This window comes from Mobula birostris, chromosome 7 (genome assembly GCF_030028105.1).
Source record: "Mobula birostris isolate sMobBir1 chromosome 7, sMobBir1.hap1, whole genome shotgun sequence".
In the NCBI taxonomy this organism is placed as follows: Eukaryota; Metazoa; Chordata; class Chondrichthyes; order Myliobatiformes; family Myliobatidae; genus Mobula; species Mobula birostris.
The window spans coordinates 65,502,875-65,529,871 of NC_092376.1; the positions used below are offsets into that span (position 1 = coordinate 65,502,875).

Here is a 26,997-nt window from a genome sequence, read left to right on the forward strand (position 1 = left end):
AAAAACATTTAGATTGCAATCCAATGAGGAAATAAAATGTTATTTGCAAACCCAAAAAAAAGCAATTGCAATTCTGCCAAACTCTGACAGCAATCCTGCCAAATTTCAATTGCCATCTCACATTATCTCAATTGCAATCCTAAATTAATAATTGAATTATAATCCTAAAAAGGTAATTCCCATTGCAATCCTACGATATTTCTATTGCAATCCAATAATATTTTGACATAATCCAATGGTATTTCAATCACAGTCCAAAGGATAAAGCATATGCACAAATTAATTGTTGCACATGACTGAATTAGGACAATGGCCAAAGTTGTGAAACCTACTAAAGAAAAAGGGGGAGCTGAATCTCCAGTTACGTGTGAACAGCTGACTGAAGGTTTGAGTTCTTACCTGAAAAAATAAAACATTTCAATTTGATCAGATTAATAAAAAAAATCAAGATGAAATATACCATAAATGTTGAGTCTATAAGAAGGCACATGATAAGATCCAGAGAATGCCTGAAGGAAAAGAAAAATCTGGAATGTGTGAGTTAAAGATGGTCAGCTTGAGAATCAAATGTGTGTGTTAATTGACCAAGTGAAGAAGTGAACCGAGCAATTGGGAAAAAAAGGAAACATGATAATCTACAGAAATAATATGGTTAAGAGCAAATTTTTGTATAAACTACACAAGTGAAAAGTACGGAGTGCATCATACAGAGCTTTGAAGTAAACCGAAGAAGCATCAGGAAGCCCAGCAGGGACCTCAACTGAGCAATCCTGCCAGTGATGCTCCCTCTTGGGAAACATTCTGTAAATTGGACAGTCCTCTGAGACAGCGCCACCATCTGGACTCCAAGGAATTACTGCATGGACATGACATGGACTCTACAGCAAGCTCTAATGACTCAAGTGAAGATGATGAAAGAATAGGATTGGGAGGAATATCACAGCTTGCTCCAATAAGACCAAGGAATTGAAGACATGCAGGACTAAAGATGGAACCCATGAAAAGAAGCCGATGGTTTTCTATCAACCACCTAAACTGGAAAAGACTGATGAATGGTCTAAAGAAATTCCACATCCTAAATAAAGGAAGTTTAAAGATCTGGCTGAACTTCAACATATTAAGAACATACATACACTGTACGCATATGATGGCATCCAAACCTTGGCTACTATAGGAGCCATGTATCTATTTTTTGGTCTGTGGGTACTATGTATCTATTTTCTGACTGTATTGTATTTTGTGGTGCATTTATTTTAGTAATCTGTCAAATAAGTTGGGACATGGTAGAAACAAATGAGTATAGTTATGTATTCACACTTTGTTATTTAGTTGTTAGCCACAGGAAGTGAGCTACGGGGAATGATTTTTTTTTGTTGACCGCTTAAATACGCTAACCTCGCTAAATGGAATGCTAATTTAGTTTGACCTCTAATTACGCTTTGTATCGCTAAGTTATATTGCTAATTGGAACACTTAGTTATGTTGATTTGAATGCTAAGATCACGATATAGCTAACTTAGTTCTGTTAGTATTTTTAATCACTACAAGATTGTTCATCTTGGAAATTGAGAAACATTGGCTGATGGAGTGTGAGATATTTTCACTTGTTGCAGCAACGTATGCTTCAATGTAACATGTTTGGTTCAACCATTGTTGCACATTCCCTATGAATACACTATAGCCGTCAATGGTTGGAAAAAACATCCATTTTATCTTCCTTGCTCAAGCTTGGGAAGTATGAGATTAGCATATAATGTTGCTCAGCAACAGCTTCAGAGATTAGTCAAATCCTCAAGACAAGATTGCACTTATAAGGCATTTTCTTTAATTTTCATAAGATCATTAACTGATGATATTAAACCTTTAATTTTGTTCTTATTTGTTTCATACTCCTTTTGAAAACTTTCGATTAGATTAGCCTCAGCTTTAGATTTAATTTATCTTTTGCAAGCCGCAACTGCAGGATCATTGGCGTCAATTCCATGCTTCAATATACGCATGTTACTTTCTCGAGTTGTGCAACTTGCAATTGCTATTGGTACAACAGCAATGCATTTCATCTTTGCCTAAAAGAGATTTAAATCTTCGATGGAGATCTATTGCAATATCATGCATTCATGAGGGCTTTCAAAAACAGTGTTGAAGGCAAGACTGGCAGCTAAAGTGACTGCCTCTATTTCCTCAAACAGTTCACCAGAGGTTGCCCTAAAGAACTTGTCAGAAGTTGCCAGCATGTTGACCCTAAAAAAGGATATCTAAAGGCAAAGGCTTTACTACACGAACATTCCAGTTTTGAACAGAAAATTGCACCCACCTACATGCAAAAGGCTCTTTGTTGGGTACCTACCAAACCTGAAGACATGAAAGCTCTTTAAGACTAGTCTTTTTCTTAGAGACTGTCGCAATGCCATGGAAAAACTGCAGCACATGGTTGAGTCGGACATGCCTCCTGATACGTCGATTGCTGTAAAGAAATTACCCTATATGCTTAGGGATAAATGGAGAACGGTGGTCTGTGAACTGCAAGAAAGGAACAACTGTAAAATTACTTTAATTAACATTCTTGATTTTATTGAAAGGTAAGTAAAGATTGTTCACATCTGGTGTTTGGGAATATACAGGGCACTCCATTATTAGCAATAAGCAAAGGTGTAAATAAAACTAAGACATAATTTTGCTCAAAGGCCAAAGGAAGCAGCTTTGCCTTTACTGTAACCACTGTGAGAAATAAAGCTAAAACTGAACCTGGAACTAATGGAAGTGAAATGATCTCATTAGCCAAAAGGGTGTGTTGTTTTGCAAGGGTGAACATACATTAGATATGTGCCTTCAACTGGAGAAAAAGGCTCACAATGAGAAGATTGCCTTTCTAAGAATTGCAGGAAGCACCTTTCATGCAAGGTATGTAGTGGCTTGCCAGAAAATTAGATCAAAAACATCAGTATCCAACAGGTATTTCGTGGGAGAATTACCAAACTAAATTTGACAGATTAGGAAATTTGGGGGCAGGATATCGAAAGCCATAGGTTTTAATTTGCATCTTAAAATGAGAGATTTAGAGAGTAAGCCAAAGATTGCAAATAGGTCATAGCTTTTAAAGATAGAATTTTCTGAAATAGAGATACCAAGGCAACAGAGAAATGGAAACACCAACAGTTGCAAGTTTCTCTCCATGTCACAGAGTGTACTGATCCTCCTCAGTCACTAGATCTAGCCATTTCCAGCCTGAAAGAGCATCTCCATCAGGAAGATTACACTAATTCAATGCAGCAAGCAACACACCTCCCAAAGATAAGAAACATAGTCGCAATATCCCATTTATTGAAACAAAGTATGCGTTGAGTGTGCAGTGAATGATAGGCATTAAAACTGTTAGAAGAATAAATATGATTAGACACTGGAGAAACAAAGTAAACAGGGATTTAAAAATATATTTCACATGCACAAGGCATGGACTATTTTGCAAATAGGCCAAGAAGCAGAATTTAGCCAAAATAGCCAAGTGATGATACAATTCCAATATGTCTATCCATGGGCTCGTCCACTGTCATGATGAGGCCACACTTAGGTTGGAGGAACAACACCTTATATTCCACCTGGGCAGCTTCCAACCTGATGGCAGGGACATCGATTTCTCGAACTTGCAGTAATGCCCCCCTCTTCAACATTCCCCATCCCCTTTCCCTCTCTCATCTTATCTCTTTGCCTGCCCATTGCCTCCCTCTGGTGCTCCTTCCCACTTTTCTTTCTTCCATGGCCTCTGTCCTCTTCTATCAAACTCCCCCTTCTCCAGCCCTGTATCTTTTTCACCAATGAACTCCCAGCTCTTTACTTCATCCTTCCCCATTTAGGTTTCACCCATCACATGTTTTTCTCTCTCCCTCCCCCCACTATTTAAATCTACTCCTCAACTTTTTTTCTCCCATCCTTCCTGCCAAAGGTTTTCATCCCGAAAAGTCGACTGTACTTTTTTCCATAGATGTTGCCTGGCCTGCTGAGTTCTTCCAGCATTTTGTGTGCGCTGCTTTGTATTTCAAGCATCTGCAGATTTTCTCATTTGTTGATAGTACAATTAAACTATTTCTTCCAACAGTCAAATTAAACTTTAAAAATGTATTTATATAACTGAGAGGCTATTTGTTTTATAAAGGAAAGTATGTCAAGACATTTATATTAATAATGATGCAGCTGACAACAGCACAGATAATAATTTCTCCAGAAAACACAACTCACACATGCAATAATCCACATTTCAGTCAAAGGATACAGAGTTTCATATAATGATCTGAAGGACATTTTGAGCACATTTTGCTATTGAAAAGTTCAATAAGCTTGTTAAATTGCCTTACCTCTGAAGTTTTCTTTTGGGTATTTGCCAAAGGTGAATTTGTTTCTTTCCATTGTTCTACTACTTGATTAACTTCAGCAGTCTTCTGTTCAAAACTGGTGTGGGCATTGAGTAATGTTACCTCATAGAACTCTTGGATATCTAAAAGCAAGAAATAAAGCACTCTTTATTGAACCACATGGAGAAAAACAGATTTTTCTCTATTGTCTTACAATTCAAAAACATTCTGGTTATTAATTGCTTCAGAGGCTAAAGATCCAAAAAATATATAAATTTGACAAATTCTAGAAAAATAATTATTTTCCCGAATTGCTTACATTTTATCAATTCCACATTATATCAGATTATATCAGCCATCAGGGATTTGTGCAAACAGGCTGACATACAGGGACTAATAATCCAGACATGATCTTGAATCCTACCATGGAATCCAATAAATTAAATCTATCCAAAAATAAAATTAGAACCAGTACTGACAATTATGAAACAGCAGGGCTGCCCATAAAATAAATCTGACACATTAATGCCAAAGGAGAAAATCTTAGAGATACAGAATATGACATTTAGAACATTATTACAACTGGTATAGAGCATGTTGTAATAAAATTCCTTTTCTATTAAGCAATTTTGACTTGGTTTGTGTAATTAGGTTATTAGATTTGGCAATACAACTAACTAACTAACAGACCACTGGAATGTTCTCTTGAAGATAACAAAGTCACAGGATTTTTAGGAATATTTGTATAAAGTTTGTTAGTCTTTATAAACACCCTAAGTCAACTTTGTCCACAGGTCAGAGAATACCAAAACAAAAAACACTCCATATGGTAACTATACCTCCACAGTATTGCGATGAATGATTTCAAATCTATATACTACTAAAATTCTCATGCTCTGTCTCTCTGTTTGTCTGTTTTTGACCTCCAATTAGCATAAACAGTGCATTACAGCGGCACTTTTTTTGGCAAAATTGAATTAAAATGCGCTAACTTACAGAATGCAGGCAAAGTTCAGGGTTATATATTCGTATAAAATTGCTCATTCACCAAAAATCAACAGACTGGCTTTCACCCAAGACCTGATCGGTCATCATGGAAATTGGGATGCGACAGCCCAACACACGCGCACGGCCAGCCTCAGCAGCGACATCTACCGGAGCAAAAGGGCAGGGCAGCTCTATTTTAAGGAGTCACATTCTGCTAATCACCATCAGCATGTGCAGGATTGGGACAGATCTAACTGCCACCCATCAATAAGAGATAATTAAATCTTATTGTAATGACGTACTTCGAGACACCCATAAAACCCTTTGCTGCAGTCAAAGGACAGCGGTGACTATATCACATCCATTTAGGAGAGCGCTAACCACATCATCAAGAATAATCAGCGTCCTTTGGTGTTAGTGCTTCATGTCTTCTATCCAGCATTAGGGTAAAAAAAATGGTCAGCCTAATTATGCCGCGTAGAAAGGGAAGGGGGACATTATGGTCAAGAGATAACTTCAAACGTCGGCGGGAAGTGGCAAGGAGAGGGAGAGAACAAGAATCGGATGAGGCCAGGGCCGCACGACTCCAGGATCAAAGAGTCAGGACAAAAAAAGATGAGAGAAGAAGAGACGGAGGAGGAGAGGCAAGCGCGTCTCCAGTATCAGAGACAAACAACAAACAGCAGAAGAGCTGAAGAGACGGGGGATGAAAGGACTGCACGTCTCCAGAATGACAACGAGAGGCACAAGGGTGGCAGATAAGTCAGAAATGGTGCCATCAAAAGTGTACTTCGTTAAATGAGGAGCAGCTATATTTGCTTTCTTACGTGTCGTTCCTTAATAAACTGAGGTTTTCTACTTCAGTTTCCAAAGCAAAGCAATACCAAAAGCATTCAGGCAAATTTAATGTTCATTCTGGTCACATCAGACTGCACTACCCTTCTCTCAGAGGGTGTCCCAACAGGTCACCCTATTGTCTAGTATTACGTAAGTCTGATAAGAAATAGCCATTACTAGAAGTGGAGAGAATTTTGCTTTTCATAGCAATTAACCTATACATTTAATTCATATTTTTAAATTTTAAATTATTATTGGAGCCATTTGTATGCAGGGGTATTTATAAGTCAGACATTTATGATCTGAGGACAGACTGCAGAAGCATCCATGCCATATCGATGCTGTAGGTCAGGGGTCCCCAACCTTTTTTGCACCACGGACCGGTTTAATATTGACAATATTCTTGCGGACCGGCCGACCGGTGGGGGGGGGGGGGGTGCGGGCTGTTCAAGTAGGGTTAAACTCACCTCAACAAGTCTCTTACAGTTAGGGTTGCCAACTTTCTCATTCCCAAATAAGGGACAAAAGTAGCAGTCAAATCCCGGGACCCTTGTGTTTACCCCAGGGTAGACTACTATGACCATGAAGCCTTGCACAGGCATCTGTGTGTGCATATGTGATGTGCGCATGCACGTACATGCCTATTTTTTTTCCCACAAATCAGTTTTGGCTTAATCTTTCCGACTATATTGTACATACATTATTTCTTCTTTATATAGGCTGTGTATTTATCAAATCATTTCTGCTTTTACAATACGTTAGTGTTATTTTCAGTTCTATGTGTTATTTGGTAGGTTATTTTTTGGGTCTGGGAACACTCAAAAATTTTTCCCATATAAATTAATGGTAATTGCTTCTTCGCTTTACGCCATTTCGGCACAAAAGGTTTCATAGGAACGTTCTACCTTAGTGGGGGAAATACAGGACAAGGGCGGTCCCGTATGGGACAAACCAATTTAGCACAATATACGGGATGTCCTGGCAAATACAGGACAGTTGGCAACCCTATGTTCAAGTTCAACAGCGCGTGACAGAGAATGAGGAAAGGTGCAGCTGACTCATATCGTTTCCTCGCAGCCCGGTAGCACATGTTTTGCGGCTCGATGGTTGGGGAACACTGCTGTAGGTCAGTCTACAAATATATCATGCAAGACAATGTAGATGGAGAAATATAGGAAAGACTTGGTTGCCTTGGCTCCAAATGGGTAGACTACGGACAACTACAAGATGCTAGACATAAAGGAAGCTGCAGGCTTGTTCGGAATGCAACAAACATGTCTAAGAATAGAGGGAGGAATAATAGGTTTGTGGAAAGTAGAGGTCTCTAGAGAAAACATGGCTACTGATATAACAGACTAATGAGCAGAAGTGAACTTTGGAGGATTATGATATTGATTAATAGCAACAAAGGGATGTTTTATTAAGATTGGGTACCATCTAGGATTAGTTAAGAAATAATAATGTTTGCCTATTGGTTAATTACATGCTCATCTTGATGTACATAATCTTAGAATTGATACATGCAGATCCCATGCACTTCTGTTTAGAGTGTACTATATGAGTTTTTAAGTCATCCCATAACTCTGCATTGCAGGTTGCAAGGAGGGACAGAAGTGTTGGCAACCAGGGGATCACATTCTTGTATGTAGTTCAATAAATCAGAGAGTAAAAGAACTCAAGTTTCAACTAACTGTTACAGGTGCAGAGAACATACAAGAAAATTGGAACAGGAGTAGTCAAGTGGGTCCTCAAGCCTACCCAGGCCATTCAATCTGATCATAGCTGATATGTCACAGAGCTCAACTCCCCATACCAAGTTCTCCAGATTTGTAAACCTTATCTACCTCCACTTTAAATATTTCTAATGTGTTGACTTACACAAATCTCTGGGCAGAACATTTCAGAGAATCATTAATCTCTGCAAGAAGAAATTTCTATTTCCTTCAACTTCAAATAAATGACTTATTTTTTGTCTTTTATTCATGATTCTACTGGTGAAAACATCTAAATTTACTTCGAACATCTACCCTGTCATGTTCGCTCAGAACATTCAATAAGATAATTCCTCATTCTTCTAACTTCCCAACTCCTATACTCAATGCTCTAAATGATGAAGGTCAACATGCTAAACACCTTCCTCACCACGCTATCTACATTTGACGCTGTTTTCAGCAAATTATCCACTCACACTCTTAGGTCCCTTTGTCCCTCAGCATTACCCAGGGCACTACCATTCGCTGTACAAGTCCTACCCTGGATTGATCTCCTAAAATGCAATACCTTACACTTAACTAGATTCAAAACCATTGGCCAATACTTAGCCCACATAATCAGCTAAGTAAGATGGCCCTGTAATTTTTCATAATTTTCAACACTACCTTATACATTTATATCCAAACCTGAGTTCCTCCAGCATTTTACATGTGTTTCTACAAGCAACAAAGATCTCAACAGTAAAATTTGTGGCATAGGCCTCCAGTCTGAGGAACAACAGAACAACCCAACTATTAACCTCAGCTTCCTACCACTGAACCAATTTTGAATCTTATCCACTACCTCCCCCCGATGCCTTGTGATCTAACCTTCCAGACTAGCCTGCCATGAGGGACCTTGTCAAAGGCCTTGCTAAAGTCCATATGGACAACATCCATTTCCCTACCCTCATCTGTCCTTTTGATTACATAGAAACATAGAAAACCTACAGCACAATACAGGCCCTTTGGCCCACAAAGCTGTGCCGAACATGTCCCTAACTTAGAACTACCTAGGCTTTACCCATAGCCCTCTATTTTTCTAAGCTCCATGTAGCCATCCAGGAGTCTCTTAAAAGACCCTATCGTTTCCGCCTCCACCACCGTCACCGGCAGCCCATTCCACGCACTCACCACTCTCTGTGTAAAAAACTTACCCCTGACATCTCCTCTGTACCTACTTCCAAGCACCTTAAAACTATGCCCTCTTGTGCTAGCCATTTTAGCCCTGGGGAAAAGCCTCTGACTATCAACACGATCAACGCCTCTCATTATCTTGTACACCTCTATCAAGTCACCTCTCATCCTCCGTCGCTCCAAGGAGAAAAGGCCGAGTTCACTCAATCTATTCTCATAAAGCATGCTCCCCAATCCAGGCAACATCCTTGTAAATCTCCTCTGCACCCTTTCTATGGTTTCCACGTCCTTCCTGTAGTGAGGTGACCAGAACTGAGCACAGTACTCCAAGTGGATCTGACCAGCGTCCTACATAGCTGCAACACTACCTCTCAGCTCTTAACTCAATCCCACGACTGATGAAGACCAATGCACCGTATGCCTTCTTAACCACAGAGCCAACCTGCGTAGCAGCTTTGAGTGTCCTATGGATTTGGACCCCAAGCTCCCTCTGATCCTCCACACTGCCAAGAGTCTTACCATTAATGCTATATTCTGCCATCATATTTGACCTACCAAAATGAACCACCTCACACTTATCCGGGTTGAACTCCATCTGCCACTTCTCAGCCCAGTTTTGCATCCTATCAACGTCCCACTGTAACCTCTGACAGCCCTCCACACTATCCATAGAACCCCCAACCTTTGTGTCATCAGCAAATTTACTAAGCCATCCCTCCACTTCCTCATCCAGGTCATTTATAAAAATCACAAAGAGTAGGGGTCCCAGAACAGATTAACCTCTTTGAAAAACTCCAAGAATTTGATTGACTCAACTTCCCATTCACAACGCTGTGCTCACTGTACCAAATCAGACCTTGCCTCACTAAATATTGGTAGATCCTGTCCCTCAGAATCCCACCAGCAACTTACTCACCGCTGATGTCAGACTCACTACCCGTGGTTTCCTGGAATGTTTCCATCACTCTTTTAAGACAATGGTACCACTTTACCCACTCTCCAGTCCTCCAGAACCTCATCTGTGGTAAGAGATGAAGCAAATATCTCTGCAATAGTCTCCACAATTTCTTCTCTAGCTTCCTGCAAAGTCGAGGAATGCAACAGACCTTGACAACTTTAATGCACTTTAAGGTCCCCAATTCCTCCTCCCTGCTAATTGATATGTGGTCCAAGACAATGTCACTCATTGCCCCCATATCCTTAACTTCCAAATTGCTTCCACAGCAAAAATCAAAGAGATACATTTATTAAAAAAATCTCATTTGTTTTCTTTGGTTCCACACACAGATGACCACACTAATTTTTAAGGGGAGGGCTATTCTCTTCTAAGCCACCCTTGAACAACAGCACTACATTGTTCTTCCTGCTATTGGAGGGTGGCAGAACCTCCACAACATCATTACTTAATCAGATATAAATGCAACTGTTGATACACAAATCTGATTTACTCTTAAGTATATACAGTAATGGTCATGTAAAACACATATTTTATGGGTAAGGAGTGATAGCCATTTATAATGCCTTTAACTAATGTGGTTCGGTTCAAAGTAACTTCATCATCAAAGTACTGTATGCATATGTTACCTTATACTACACTGGGATTCATTTACTTGCAGGCACTTACAGGGAAAAAAAGAAATACAATAAAATTTTGCAAAAAGACTATACATAAACAAAGACCCAACAAACAACCATGTGCAAAAGAAGGCGAACAGTGCAAATAAAATAATAACGTTGAGAGCACAAGTTGTAAAGTGTCCTTGAAAGTGAGTCTGCACATTGTAGAATCAGTTCTGGTTACTGTTGATTTAAGTTATGCACACCGACTCAGAAGCCTGATGGTTGTAGGGTAATAACTGTTCCTAAACCTAGTGGTGGGGAGGTCTTTCCCTGTGATGGACTGGGCTGCATCCACCACCTTCTGTATCCTTTTCCATTCCTGAGCAGTGGGGTTTCCATACTAGGCAGCCATACAACCAATTAGGATACTCTCCACTGTACATCTATAGAAGTTTCTCAAAGCTTTTATGTAACAGCTACACAAACTTCTGAAAAAGTAGAGATGCTGTGGTGCCTTCTCCATGATGACACTTGTGTGTTGGTCCCAAGACAGAACTTCTGATATGTTAACACAAATGAATTTAAAGCTACTGACTCTCTCCACCTCAAATGCCCTTATGGCCTCTACTTCTTCCTCCTGTAGTCAATAATCAGATTTTTGCTTTTAGACCATAAGACACAGGAGCAGAATTAGGCCATCTGGCCTTTTGAGTCTGCTCCGCCATTCAATCATGGCTGATCCTTTTTTTTAATCTCCTCCGCAACCCCAGTTCCCAGCCTTCTCCCCATAACCTTTGATACCATGTCCAATCAAGAACCTATCAACCTCTGCCTTAAATATACCCAACGACCCGGCCTTCATAGCTGAAATTCACAATTCTTTGGCTAAAGAAATTTCTCCGCATTTCTGTTTTGAAAGGGTGCCCCTCAATTCTGAGGCTGTGCCCTCTTGTCTAGACTCTCCCGCCATGGGAAACATCCTTTTTACATCTACTCTGTGAAGGCCTTTCAACATTCGAAAGGTTTCAATGAGATCCCCCTCATCCTTCTCAATTCCAGCAAGTACAGACTCAGAGCCATCAAACGTTCCTCGTATGATAACCCTTTCATTCCTGAAATTATCCTTGTGAACCTCCTCTAGACCCTCTCCAATGCAAGCACATCTTTTTTAAGATCTTGGGCCCAAAACTGCTCACAATACTCAAGATGAGTCCTCACCAGTGCCTCATAAAGCCTCAGCATCACATCCTTGCTATTGTATTCTGGACCTCTTGAAATGAATGCTAACATGGCATGAGCCTTCCTCACCACCAAGTGAACGGGCAAGTTAACCTTCAGGGTACTTTGCACAAGGACTCCCAAGTCCCTCTGCATCGCAGATTCCTGGATTTTTTACCCGTTTAGAAAATAGTTCACACATTTATTTCCACTACCAAAGTGCATGACCATCTATTTTCCAACATTGTATTTCATTTGCCACTTTCTTGTCCATTCTCCTAATCTGTCTAAGTCCTTCTGCATCCTACCTGTTTCCTCAACACTACCTGCCCCTCTACCAATCTTCGTATCATCTGCAAACTTGGCAACAAATCCATCTATTCCATCATCTAAATCATTTATATACAGTGTAAAAAGAAGTGGTCCCAACACTGAACCTGCGGAACACCACTAGTCACTGGCAGACAACCAGAAAAGAATCCTTTTATTCCCACTCACTGCCTCCTACCAATCAGCCAATGATCTAACCATGTTGGTAACTTTCCTGTAATACCATGGGCTCTTAACTTGATAAGCAGCCTCATGTGTGGCACCTTGCCAAAGGCCTTCTGAAAGCCCAAATATACAACATCCACTGCATCCCTTTATCTATCCTACTGGTAATCTCCTCAAAGGATTCCAACAGGTTCGTCAGGCAGGATTTTCCCTGAAGGAAACCATGCTGACTTTGTACTATCTTGTCCTGTGTCACCAAGTACTCCATCACTTCATCCTTAACAATTGACTCTAACATCTTCTCAACCACTGAGGTCAGGCTAACTGGTCTATAATTTCTTTTCTGCTGCCTTCCTCCTTTCTTAAAGAGTGGAGTAACATTTACAATTTTCCGGTCCTCTGGCACCATACCAGAGTCCAATGATATTTGAAAGATCATTTCCAATGCCACCACAACCTCTAACACTACCACTTTCAGAACCCTAGGGTGCAATTCCTCTGGTCTGAGTGACTTATGTACCTTTAGGCCTTTCAGCTTTTTGAGCACCTTCTCTCTTGTAATAGTAACTGTTCTCACTTCTCTTCCTTCACACACTACAATATCTGGCATGCTGCTAGTGTCTTCCACAGTGAAGACTGACGCAAAATACTCACTTAGTTCATCAGCCTTCTCCTTGTCCCCCATTATTATTTCTCCTGCTTCATTTTCTAGCGGTTCTATATCCACTCTCATTTCTCTTTTATTTTTAATATACTTGTAAAAAGTTTTACTATCCAGTTTGATATTATTTGCTAGCTTGCTTTCATATTTCATCTTTTTCCTTCTAATGATTTTTTTAAATTGTTCTCTGTAGGTTTTTTAAAACTTCCCAATCCTCTTTCTTCCCTTGCCTTGTTTTTGCCTTGCTGTATGCCCTTTCTTTTGCTTTTACAATAGCTTTGACTTCCCTTGTCAGCCACGGTTGTACTATTTTACCATTTGAGTATTTCTTCATTTTTGGAATATTCATCCATCCTGTACATTCCTCATTTTTCCTAGAAACGCATGCCATTGCTGCTCTGCTGACATCCCTGCCAGCATCTCCTTCCAATTTACTTTGACCAACTCCCCTCTCGTACCACTGTAATTTCCCTTACTCCACTGAAATACTGCTACATCAGACTTTACTTTCTCCCTCTCGAATTTCAAGTTAAACACAATCATATTGTGATCACTGGTTCCTACGGGTTCTTTTACCTTAAACTCTCTAATCACCTCCGGTTCATTTCATAACATACAATCCACTATATTTGATCCCATAGCAGGCTCAATGACAAACTGCTCTAAAAAGCTATCTCTTAGGCATTTAACAAACTCACTCTCTTGAGATCCATTTTGCTGACATTGAATTAGAGGTTGGTGTCTTGGCACTATTTAACCAGTTTTTCAATTTCCCTCCTATATGCCAATTTGTCACACCTTTGATTCCGCCAACAACACCGGTGTCACCAGTAATACAACATTGGAGCTGTACTTAGCCACACAATCACAATTATAAGTGTAAGCAAGTAGAGCAAGAGGTTAACCACATAGCCTTGTGGTGTATCCATGCTGATTGTGAGTGTGGAGGAGATGGTATTGCCGATCCGTCGCAAATGAGCAGTACTACTTGCTCTCCAGTGATTGACATTGGCCACAAGGATGCCAAAGAGGCAGTGGTCATGTTCTCCCTCACTTCAGTCTGGCCTAAAGTGTCTCTCCCACCAGCAACCTCACTTTCTGCAGTGATGGCTGCCATCCCATCACTTCCAGGTGCTGTACCTGCATTCCTGAAAGTTAAGTTCACTTAATCCTTCAGGTTCATCAGGAGATCATAAGGTCACTAGTGCATTTGATTCAAAGGTGCACTTCTTAAATGGAAATAACAGGGGTCAAATTGTAGGGATAACTGTTCATACATCATGAACAAAAATAGCAAATTAGTAATCAGTTAACTGTGCAATGCCTAGAAAGATCAGTGATTCTTTGCAATATAAATTCCCACATACGCTTGCATCTTAAATGATTATCTGCTATGCCATTGACTCTCAAGAAAAAGCATAAATAACTTTCATCACCTTTTACCTTCCTGTTGGCTTCACTAAGAGTCCTGAAACTAAAATATCACTTCAGTTTTATTGCAGCTTAACAACATCAATCAATGTATAAATAAAGCCCAAGATTCTGCTTAAACTGAAAAAAATTAAATTCTTAGCACTCATTATGAACTGAAGTAAATTGACTTAATTTGTAGAGATATAAGGTGCTTAATTAAAATACTGAGTATTATGTCATCTTGTGTTATTTTTCAAAATATTGCAGGAAACTGACAGGATAAATAGAGAGATATTATTGTTAGTTAAGGAGATAACAACTAGAGAAAATAACCTTAATGATAAAGCCTGGTTTTTCATGAATTAAGAAATGCTTCTTCATACAAAAGACCTAAATATCTATAGCTCCGTTCCGAAAATCGTTATCAATTGGAGTTAGCTGCTAATTTTAAATCTGAGACCGGCAGAGGCATTGAGGAGTTCAGCACATTGGATTTAGAACTAGGTCACAGATCACAAAAGCCTCACTGAGCGGTGGCTCAATTAATTAAATTATATTGAGAGATATCACATATCCTTCACCTGTTTCCTTGTTCCAACCACTAAAATGAATCAATTTTATTCTCCTACACAGACCTTTTATTTCATTCTTTCCCATTCCTCACTCCACCACTTTCTTTTGTGCTGTTCAATATTTTCTCACAGTTTAGAGGCAAAATTATTAGCCTTAAAATTAACTTTCATTTTCTGTAGGTGCTCTCTGGCTGAGTTTTTTCACCACTTTTGCTTTTTTATTTCAGATTACTATCATCTGCAGATGTCTGCTCTTCTTTGATTAATGTTTTGATTTAACTTGCTTCCTGCTATTTGCCAGTTCGAGTTTGGTAACTTGAGGAAAAAGATTAGCTTGCTTTTTTGTTACTTGTTCTTCACTGCTAGTTAAAATTGAATTGATGTACTTTTGATCTGTTCAGGCTTTGTCAGCTAATTTTGTCTTGACACGTCCTTAGTTTTAAGCAGTTGCTGTCCTGATGATTTGATTGAATACTGCTGTACTACATAACAGAAAATTTGTTTCTCTGAGTTCTAAATGCAGTGGTAACTATTTTCAGGTCACGATGTTTATTTCAGAATTTTCATCAAGGACTAACCAGTTTAAATTGTATTAGACTCACATAATGAAAGTCGTTCTACCTATAATGATCCTTTTGAAAAGATGCTGAAAAATAAGACCGTGTTGTCCAGGGAGCAGCCACCGCTGATCACTCTAAGAACAATTAGATTTTAATAGTGCAAAATCACAATGGAATCTCAAACTCCAGGCACTTGTGCTTTGAATCAAATCATCCTAACGGATTTTCTCCTCAGCTCCACACCCAATGCACTTATTCAACTCTGATCTCGATGATTCCAGTGGTTTTGATTTAATCTGATAATAGTAACAGCAATTCAGTAGTTCTGAACATCTACTGCTATATTACCAGGAAAGAGTGCTAATTGTTATGCAGTTACTATAAATAAAAGGTACACTTGGGGGTGAAAACTTTAATCTGATGTGATATCAATACATAAATGTCAGAGAATACAAAGTAAGGTACTGTTCCGTGCTAGTAAATCACATACTTCCTTCTGAAATCTTAAATTCAACAATAAAAATATACACTTGAAGTATGGCCTGAAAATAAAAAAAAATAAACAACTTACAGTGAACCAAAACTTCCTTTGTCTCCATAGAACCTTGGGTACAGAAAATCATTAAGAAAATCATACAGGTTACAATTGTTCCTATCTGTGACACACTGAATGTATGAAGAATATTTCTGAAAGCTCCAATCACATGGTGTCTTAAGCTAAAACACTCCCACGAACAGCTGCTTTCTAATTCTGCTAACGGATACCCATGGCTATATTTGAGAAGAAAATTTCTGTGGTCTGGCAGAGAACAAACATTCTAAACATCTTGCAAATTTTCATCTAAGTTGTTTTGGTGTAGAAGTGTGCACCATAATTGACATCAATACACAAGAAATTGAAACATAAATATCATTTGAAGTTGTATAAACACAGTATAAAATTCAAATTAACATGAATAAGTAATTCTGAATCAAGTTCATTTAAATTACAGAAGCAACAAAATAGCTGGTGGTGAGATGACAACATTATCATGACAAAGTTTAAAATTGATGCTGGAGAAGGTGTAAATTGAGTTTCATTCCGATCCAAAAGAATCAAAAAGTTTATAGTTGTAAAACATAAGAAAATCCAAGTAATTTCTCCTAAGTGCTAGACCTGTGATACCCATGGCACTACCAATAACAATGAAGAGATCACAAGAATTTATTCTACTGAAATGATTCTGCCAGCCTGATCTAATCAAATAATCTAGATTATTGCAATAAAAAAAAGAACTTAAAAAAACTAGGGTTGCAACTGATAGCTTCCAAGTGTCCAGCCTCTTTCAGTGACTTGAGCACATCCTTTACACTTCAAGTTCTCCTCTTTTGCAGCCCAGCAGCTTTCTCGTCTTTAAGAATTTGATCCTAAAAGCATTCCACAACATGTTAATCCAGCACGCTAAGGAATCTGGTGAGCAAAAGGAAAACAAGGGCTTGGGGAGCAGAATGGAGCACAGAAATCAACACAAGAGATTCTGCAGTGCTGGAAATTTTAAACAACCCCCCCCCCCAATGTTGCTAGAGAAAATCAGTAGGCTAGGCAGCATATCAGGTTTCAAGATCATTTATCATGTGTATACAGAAACATATAGTGAAATGTGTCATTTGTGTTGACAACCACTATATCCAAGGGCTTGCTGTGGGCAGCCCACAAGTTTCACCACTCATTCTGGCATCAACATAACGTGCCCACAATGCTCAGAAGAACAACACAATACAAAAATCAGAACACAACAAGCAACAAAACAACAGCCAAATAAGCCCCATTTCTTCCTCACACTCACACCCATACACAGTCCTCTAACCCCAAGACAGTCTGTATTCTTCAGCCTCCAGCAGACCCACTTTCTGGCCCATTTGGGTGCAGACGTGCAGACATTGCATACCCCAGTGGATTTGCAGAGATTTAAAGAAATGCAGATTCCGGACTACTAATTTGACCCTCAGGCCTCCAAGGAGTGGTTGACATCCTGATGAAGGGTCTGAGTCCAAAACATTAACGATTTATAATTCTCCATACATGCAACATGACTTGCTGAGTTCCTCCAGCACTTTGTGTGTGTTGCAGAAATTAACACTCTTCAGGAATTTCCAAAAGAGTTTTAATGTATTTCAGAACTGTCTCTTCAACAGCAACTTATTAAATCACCATTGTCCCCATGCATTAAAGTATGGGACCGATTAGTAAATTCGCAGATAATTTGAAAATTGGCAGACTTATGTGTAGTGAGGAATATTGTCAAAGGATATGGCAGAACACAGGCCATTTGGAAATATGAGCAGAAAAATGGCAGATGGAGCTTAATCCAGAAAAGTGTGAGGTATTGTAACTTGGGAGGTCAAATGTAAGAGCAAAGAATTAGTAAGTGGCAGAAAGTATTGATGCACAAAGGAATGTTGAGGAGCAAGTCTCTGAAATTGGCAAGGCAAGAAGGTTGGCTGGTATATGACATACTCACCTTCATCAGTGGGAGCGTTGAGAATAAAATTGGGAAGTCATGTACGGCTACATAAAACATCGGTTATGTCACATATGGAGCACTGTGTGCAGTCCTAGTCAGAACATCAAAGGAAGAAATTAGTGGTTTTAGAGAGGGTGCAGAATAGGTCCATCAGGATATTATCTGGATTAGAAAGTATTAATTCTAAGGAAAGAGTGGACAAACTAGAGTCTCCAGGGCTGAGGGGTAACATGATTAGTAGTATACTAGCTACAAAAGTCATAGATAAGGTAAATAAGTAGTTGTTTTCCTCCCAGAGTAGAAATATCAAATACTACAGGGCATAACTTTATAGTGAGAGGAAAGATTAAAGGAGATTTATGCAGCCTGTTTTTGTTTTACACACAGAGAAGGGAGGGTGTCTGGAACACACTGCCAAGTAAAGTAGTGGAATCAGAAATGCTAACAACATTTAAGAGGTATTTGGACATACATGTGAACAGTCAGGGAATAGAGGGATATAGACCAGGTGCAGGGAGATGTGCAGCTTAAACTGGCATCATGGTCAGTGTTGGCTATGAAGGAATTAAAATATGGGAGAAAATATTAAACTCAAATGAGTCAAGGACAGTAGACGTAGGCAAACCAAATATCTTTGTTCTTGCCATGCATTTGTAGGAATGGAGGTCACCATTTTGTGAAGTTGCTCTGCAACCTGATTTTGTGAGCTGTCATATGAACTGGTTTTGCTCAGGAATAGCTCTATTAAAATGCTTTAAACTGGACAAAATAATGCTCCTAATAATATGCTGAACTAGAGATAATTTCCAAATAAGAAATTATTTGTGAGGTGTTCTTGGAAAGATAGAATGTGCAGGCTTTTGAATAGGGGAGCCTGTGTCTGACCTGAGTAACCAGAGTCTAGCAAATGGCTGGTCTGCTCTGATTCAGAACAAAGAGGCATTAATTACAAATTGTTAATTGCGAGAAGAGCAATAAAATGATGCTGTTGATTAGAGCCAATGGGAAGGTAATACTAGTGTTCCCCTTAAGCTGCGCAGGTATATGGCCCCGCAGTAACTGAAATGCTTCTACATACATAGCCTTTGTTGCCTTACAGCTGGAAATTTCTTTTATATAATGTTAATATAATTTTGAAATTATGGGAACATAATTTAGAAATCTATGTTAATATAATTGGGAAATACCCTGTAATTATGTGTTGATGAATATAATTCATAAATTTTCTAAATAATAAAGAGGCCACAACCTTTACTTGAACACATTCTCCGGCTTAGCCTATTTGCATTGCCAGTGTTTCAAGTTACAACACTGTTGTAAATTGTGACAAAAAACACAGAATGGAAGTCGATATTTCATTGTTAGCAAACTGCCAGCTCACTAAACGCTCACAAAAAAATACTCAGCTACTATTGCGAACTACGACAAAATCGTCATCTCAAAAATATCGCAGAAGTACTGAGATTTCAAAATTTCCATTTCTGAAAAAGTTAATGCTGTTTCGATTAAGAAATTGACTGATATAGTATGTTGAACTATGTGCTTAGAAAAGAACAATTTGAAGGACCGTCAATTCATGTTGACATCATTGGAACATTTCAAGTTTCTAGTGCTGACTGTATACGTGTATTCGGTCTTAGGAATTCAATCAAATGTAAATCCAAAAACAGACTAGAAGTGGAATATTTGGATGATCTAATGCAAATTAAGACGTGTCTTCCATCTGTATGTTAAATTAATCTAGACAGTGTTTATAGACAATAGATTTGTAATAAAGACAAGACAAGAAAAAGCTTACAAAATGTGAAAGATTTTCTTTGTACCATTATTTCATTATACCTTTCAATTAATAAATAAATTAAAAGTTTACGATTTTTCAACTTTCATTCTAAGTGTACATAGAATGCAAAACAGGATTACAAAAAAAGCAGTTAAAGTGCCACACAGCTTTCAGGCCATGTAAAAATTTCCTGCTCAGAGCAATGTTTGGTCTGTGCAGCTATAATCAAAAATTAGAGGGAACATTGCGCATTAGCCAGATAAGCCAAAGCCAACAAGATGGAAAACCAGCATTTTTACTGATAGGAAAAGAGTACAAGAATGAAAGGATTTGAATACAAAACAGCAAGAACACCGGAGAATAACCATCACAGAGAAGGCCCCAGGTGCTGGGAGAAGGATCAAGCATTTGGTCAATGGGAGATCTCCTATTTTAGTGTTATAAATTGAAGAAGTGGTCTGAGTGAATATTGGTACAGAGGGAACAGTAGAATTCATGTTTTAAGGGTTGGCCTGGAGTCAACATAATTACATTGATATTCGCACAGAGACAATAAAATTCAAACTTTGATTAATTAAGTGATGTGTAGAGAATTGCCTAACCTAGACCATTTGATGATAGGCCAACAATCAGCACACATATAATGGGCCTAATAACCTCATCATTATTTGTGTGTTCTACATTCTTACCTGCACCACGTTTCTTGCAAACAGCGCCATCATTATTTCAAGTTGAGTGGCAAATAATCAGAGTCACAGAGTATCCATTAAATGTTGGGAGCAAGACAAGTGACAACATCTACACAAAATACCATTAAAGACAGAGTATAGGCTTCAGATTCCAGAATGGGAGGAAATCATGAAATTTGAGACTTTTGTGTTCACTTAAATTGATCTTATGGTTTAGTTTGTCATTCTGGTTCTCCCTGCAAAAATGTTCTGCATTGCCATGCTCTATCTTTTCATCTGATCCTATTAATATAATCTGCTGTTTCTTTCAGTCTCACATATTTATGGAACACCCCTTTATTGCCACCTTTTTTTTGCATCTTTAACCACTCCCTGTGGTTAAGAGTATAACACTTTCTGGTAAAGAAGTTTCACTTGAATTCCTATTTTATTGATGTTGATGGCTTCCACAAAGTAAAACATTTTCTGCCTACCTTATCAAATCATTTTGTGACATTAAAGATCTCCATCAGACAATTCTATATCATCTCTTGACTAGAAAAAAATCAACCTGTTCACTATTTCTTAAAAAGCACAGTAAAATTTTGATAATCGACTACCCAACCATTCCAAAATCACCAGGTGATACTTGCCACAGTCCATTCCACTCGCAAGGGCTCGTTTCCATTTCCTTCCACACCCTCTGAACAAGGTAAATTTAAAAGAAGTGTTTAAAATGTTCACTCAGAAATGTATAATATTGTGTATTATGTAAAAGTAAAGATTAAAAAATGTGTTCTGGCATCAATTTTGAATAATATCCAACAGTACCAATAAATTTAATAATTGGACAGGAAAATCCTGATTATCAAACACAAAAAAATCTGCAGATGCTGGAAATCCGAAGCAATACACACAAAATGCAGGAGGAACTCAGCAGGTCAGGCAGCATCTACAAAAAGTTGTAAATAGTTGACGTTTTGGGCTGAGGCCTATCTTCAGGACTGAATCCTGATTGTATTGAATTATTGGAGTTTGACTGAATAATCTAGTAGTTTTAATAACATCCTTTTAAGTTGCTCTTTCTGCCTTCTCCAATATTTCTATTTTAAATGAACAATTAGGAAAAAAATCTGCATAGTATTTTCAGTCCAGTATGTGTATAATAATTTTGAATGATGGGGTTAAATGACAAAAATAGTCTACTGTCTCAAGTATCCATTAATGACAAGTAAAAACAACCTGCAATGTTTTGAAAATGAAATTCAGTAACAGTTGAATCCATCTAAACAAATCCAACTGTTGACTGCAAAATATAGTTCATGAGCTAATATTCTTTTACAGGACCTATTTTTGTTCCATATTACTTCACAGCAGAAAATGCTGAGTACTCATCCTCTAACAGCTGTCTCTTTTACAGCCACCTGCCACAGAAAATCACACAACCAATACAAAACATTCCTCAATACTCACGCAGCTACCCAGGGACAGGACATCTAACCTAATTAATTAAAATGTATGCAGTAAATGGCCACATTAGCAACAATGGATAGTTTTTGTAGACTAGCTTTCATAATTGTGATGCAAGAAATCACAAAATCACAGCGTGCACTGTTTTCCCAAATTTTGTGCAATTACATGAACCAGTATTGAGACAGATAATTGCACCACTGATCAAATTTACTCAGCAGGTAACAAATACACAATAGACAATATGTGCAGGAGTAGGCCATTCGGCCCTTTCAGCCAGCACCACCATTCACTGTGATCATGGCTGATCATCCACAATCAGTACCCTGTTTCTGCCTTCTCCCCATATCCCTTGACTCCGCTATCTTTAAGAGCTCTATCTAACTCTTTCTCGAAAAAATCCAGAGAATTGGCTTCCACTGCCTTCTGAAGCAGAGCATTCCACAGATCCACAACCCTCTGTGTAAAAGAGTTTTTCCTCAACTCCATTCTAAATGGCCTACCCCTTATTCTTAAACTGTGGCCCCTGGCTCTGGACGCCCCCAACATCGGGAACATGTTTCCTGCCTCTAGCGTGTCCAATCCCTTAATAATCTTATACATTTCAATCAGATTCCCTCTCATCCTAAATTCCAGTGCATACAAGCCCAGTCGCTCCAATCTTTCAACATATGACAGTCCTGCCATCCCAGAAATTAACCCAGTGAACCTACGCTGCACTCCCTCCATAGCAAGAATGTCCTTCCTCAAATTTGGAAACCAAAACTGCACACAATACTCCAGGTGGGATCTCACCAGGGCCTTGTACAACTGCAGAAGGACCTCTTTGCTCCTATACTCAACTCCCCTTGTTATGAAGGCCAACATGCCATTAGCTTTCTTCACTGCCTGCTGTACCTGTAAGCTTACTTTCAGTGATTGATGAGCAAGGCCACCCAGATCTCCTTGTACTTCCCCTTTTCCTAACTTTACACCATTCAGATAGTAATCTGCCTTCCTGTTCTTGCCACCAAAGTGGATAACCTCACACTTATCCATATTAAACTGCATCTGCCCACTCACCCAACCTGTCCAAGTCACCCTGCATTCTCATAACATCCTCCTCATATTTCACACTGCCACCCAGCTTTGTGTCATCTGCAAATTTGCTAATGTTACTTTTAATTCCCTCATCTAAATCATTAATATATATTGTAAACAGCTGCGGTCTCAGCACCGAGCCTTGCAGTACCCCACTAGTCACTGCCTGCCATTCTGAAAAGGACCCGTTAATCCCTACTCTTTGTTTCCTGTCTGCCAACCAATATTCTATCCATGTCAGTACCCTACCCCCAATACCATGTGCTCTAATTTTGCCCACTAACCTCCTATGTGGGACCTTATCAAAGGCTTCCTGAAAGTCCAGGTACACTACATCCACTGGCTTTCCCATGTCCATTTTCATAGTCCCATCCGCAAAAAATTCCAGAAGGTTAGTCAAGCATGATTTCCCCTTCGTAAATCCATGCTGACTCGGACCTATCCTGCTACTGCTATCCAAATATGCCACTATTTCATCTTTTATAATTGACTCCAGCATTTTCCCCACCACTGATGTCAGACTAACTGGTCTATAAATGCCTGTTTTCTCTCTCCCTCCTTTCTTAAAAAGTGAGATAACATTAGCTACCCTCCAGTCCACATGAACTGATCCTAAATCTATAGAACATTGGAAAATGATTACCAATGTGTCCACGATTTCTAGAGCCACCTCCTTAAGTACCCTGGGATGCAGACCATCAGGCTCTGGGAATTTATCAGCCTGCAGTCCCATCTGTTTACTCAACACCATTTTCTGCCTGATGCAAATTTCCTTCAGTTCCTCTGTTACCCTAGGTCCTCTGGCCACTATTACATCTGGGAGATTGTTTGTGTCTTCCCTAGGAAGATAGATCCAAAGTACCTATTCAGCTCATCTGCCATTTCCTTGTTCCCTATAATAATAACGTTAGGTTACCATTTCATAAAAAAGTGAAATGTCATCTGAGCAGCTAGACACCCCTTCAAGAATAAAAGTTACTTCACAAATAACATTAAGGTCAGTTATAAGCAATAGAAATGTTTCTCCATTAGTACATTCACACATTAATCAGTTCATAGCTTAATCAGTGCAACATGTCTTTGGAGTTTGACTATTTATCAAGCATCACTCCAGATTACTGTAATTTTCAAATGTTGCCAAAAATTAGACAAAAGTATTCTAAATGCATCACAAAGAGTGAGTCAGCTCTATACTAACATTCCTATTTACCATCCTGAAATCCAAAATGGACTACACCAAATCTCTTCAAACTGAATTTTATCCGCATTGCCTTCTCTTGCCCCTTGCAAATTCTTGCTGGAATGTACAAATTACTGTACTTCCTAACAATGGAAAATACAACCATTTCCTCTTCAATATCATTAATACATGCATGGAGACAAATTGATGTATCCAATGAGATCTTGGAGAACAGTATTGTTACATCTACCAATTAAAACTTAATGGCCTAGAAATTTCATCATGTAGCACAATCTTTATGCATACTACACAATATAATTTAGGTTTGGAAATATTATGAACTTGTTTCAACTACTCAGAATCACAAAGCAAAGGCAGGACAGATATTAAGTGTTTAAACTCAAGCAAATAGTCGACAGTTGCATTGTTTTGCCATTGATTAAATATATAAAAATGCTTTCTATGTTATTTATTTGGTTCTTGGTACTGACAATTAGCAAAGGAGAGGATTCAGGTTCCTCTTTATTCTTGGTACATACATCACTGGCAATATGCAATTATTTGCAATTATCTTTGCAATGTTATGAGAATCTGCCTTTGACCTGCTGCAGTCTTCAAGGTTACTGAAGTTTTTTAGTACTATTTAGAGACACTCTATTCTTCATTGCCATATTAAGAGCAAACCAGGCATGGCTTATACAATATTGGTAGCAAGTCATTTCCTTCTGATAAATTCCTTTGAAAATCAGCCCTCAAATATTTTGCTTCTCTCACAAGTTTAAAGTGGCTTATAATTGGAAACACAGACTATTACAAATCACTTTCTCACCTCCATTAAACATAAAGATCCAGCCTCTAAACCAATCCCTTGGCAAAATTGTTAATAAGGGCACTTTTAATTAGTATAGGTGTTAGGATTCCCCCTATTAGTTAGGAATGTGCTGAAAAATTAGTTGCATTTAGCAGTATATAAATTTGGTCCATCACAAATAAAAAATGTAAAAATAGCCAAACAAAGTGACAAATAGTGCTTAAAGGAATTACATCCAGAAACAAGCACAAGAATGGGCCTTGCACAATTATGAAAGGTAACACAATGATGTAGCTAGCAGAGCTGCTGCCTCACAACATCAGAGACCAAAGTTCAAACCTGACCTCAGGTGTTATCTGTATGGAATGCATGGGTTACTTCCACCAGGTTCTCCAGTTTCCTCTATTCATGGACATGTTAGATACATGTTAGTAGGTTAAGTTTCCACTAAGTCTTCTTTTAAAATCATACAAAAAGTAGTAGATATGGCCCCGTTCATCATGGATAAAGCCCTCCCCCCATTCAGCACATCTGCATGGAGCTTTGTCGCAGGAAAGCAACGTCCATCATCAGGGACACCCACCACCCAGGTCACGCTCTCTTCTCGCTACTGCAATCAGGAAGGTGGTACAGGAGCTTCAGGACTTACACCACCAGGTTCTGGAACAGTTATCATCCCTCGACCATCAGACTTTTGAATCAAAGGGGATAACTTCACTCAAGTTCACTTGCTCCATCACTGAAATGTTCCCACAACTTATGGACTCATTTTCAATGGCTCTTTATCTCATGCTCATGGTATTTATTGCTTATTTATTTATTATTTTTATTTTTTTTGTATTTGCACGGTTCATTGTCTTTTGCACACTGGTTGAACACCCAAGTTGGAGCATTCTTTCATTGATTTTATTATGGTTATTATTCGATTGTGGATTTACTGAGAATGCCTGCAAGAAAATGAATCTCCGTGTTGAATATGGTGGCATATAAGTACCTTGAACTTTGCTACATTTCTTTTGGCACTGGATGTCTTCAATTGCAAAGTTGTACAGTATGCAGCACATGATGATAATCACTGCAGTAAACCCCAGACTAATGCACACAACAAAACACAAAATGTTGGAGGAATTCAGCAAGCCAGACAGCATCTATTAAGAGGAATAAACAGTCAATGTTCTTGGCCTAGGCTCTTCATCAGGACTGGAAAAGAAGAGGGCAGAAGCCAGAATAAGAAGGTGGGGAGAAGGAAAGAAGTTCAAGCTGGTAGGAGATAGGTGAGAACAGATGAGGGGGAAGGCAACAAAATCTATCTTAGAGAGAACTAAGGTAAAATATAATATAACTAAATATTGTATGGAAAAACTTTTTTGAGCACACTGTACTCAACACCAAGGACCCTATCCACTCTAAGTGGCAAACTATGCCCATAATGATGCTTCAGATAAGGGAATATTCCCAGATTTCTTACTTCTGAGGCCACCATTGAATACATATTTCAGTAACTAAATGCTGGAGAAATCACATTTGGCAAATGTTGGAAGCTGTCCACGTCAACTGCAATCAGTTCTGAAGATTCCCAATCAGGTAGTCATAGTCATACTTTACCGATCCCGGGGGAAATTGGTTTTCATTACAGTTGCACCATAAATAATAAATAGTAATAGAAATAGTAATAGTAATACTATTATTAGTAAATAGTAAATAGTAATAGTCATGGAAATAATAAATAGTAATAGAATAGTAACAGAAAAATAGTAATAAATAGTTAAATAGTAATATGTAAATTATGCCAGTAAATTATGAAATAAGTCCAGGACCAGCCTATTGGCTCAGGGTGTCTGACCCTCCAAGGGAGGAGTTGTAAAGTTTGATGGCCACAGGCAGGAATGACTTCCTATGACGCTCTGTGCTGCATCTCGGAGGAATGAGTCTCTGGCTGAATGTACTCCTGTGCCACCCAGTACATT

The 26,997-nt window shown here is 38.7% G+C and overlaps 1 protein-coding gene across 6 annotated transcripts in view; it reads right to left on the minus strand.

The window, feature by feature from the left end:
- Positions 1-26,997, minus strand: part of dlg2 (discs, large homolog 2 (Drosophila)) — an 823,880-nt gene that overhangs the window by 744,589 nt on the left and 52,294 nt on the right. For 3 of the 6 annotated variants that reach the window (XM_072263309.1, XM_072263307.1, XM_072263308.1), the window contains exon 4: positions 4,350-4,489. In XM_072263309.1, coding sequence (XP_072119410.1) covers positions 4,350-4,489 — 140 coding nt within the window. Of the gene's footprint in view, positions 1-2,347; positions 2,521-4,349; positions 4,490-16,108; positions 16,281-26,997 lie in introns of those variants that run through there. The other 3 variants (XM_072263311.1, XM_072263313.1, XM_072263310.1) reach the window with 3 other exon arrangements.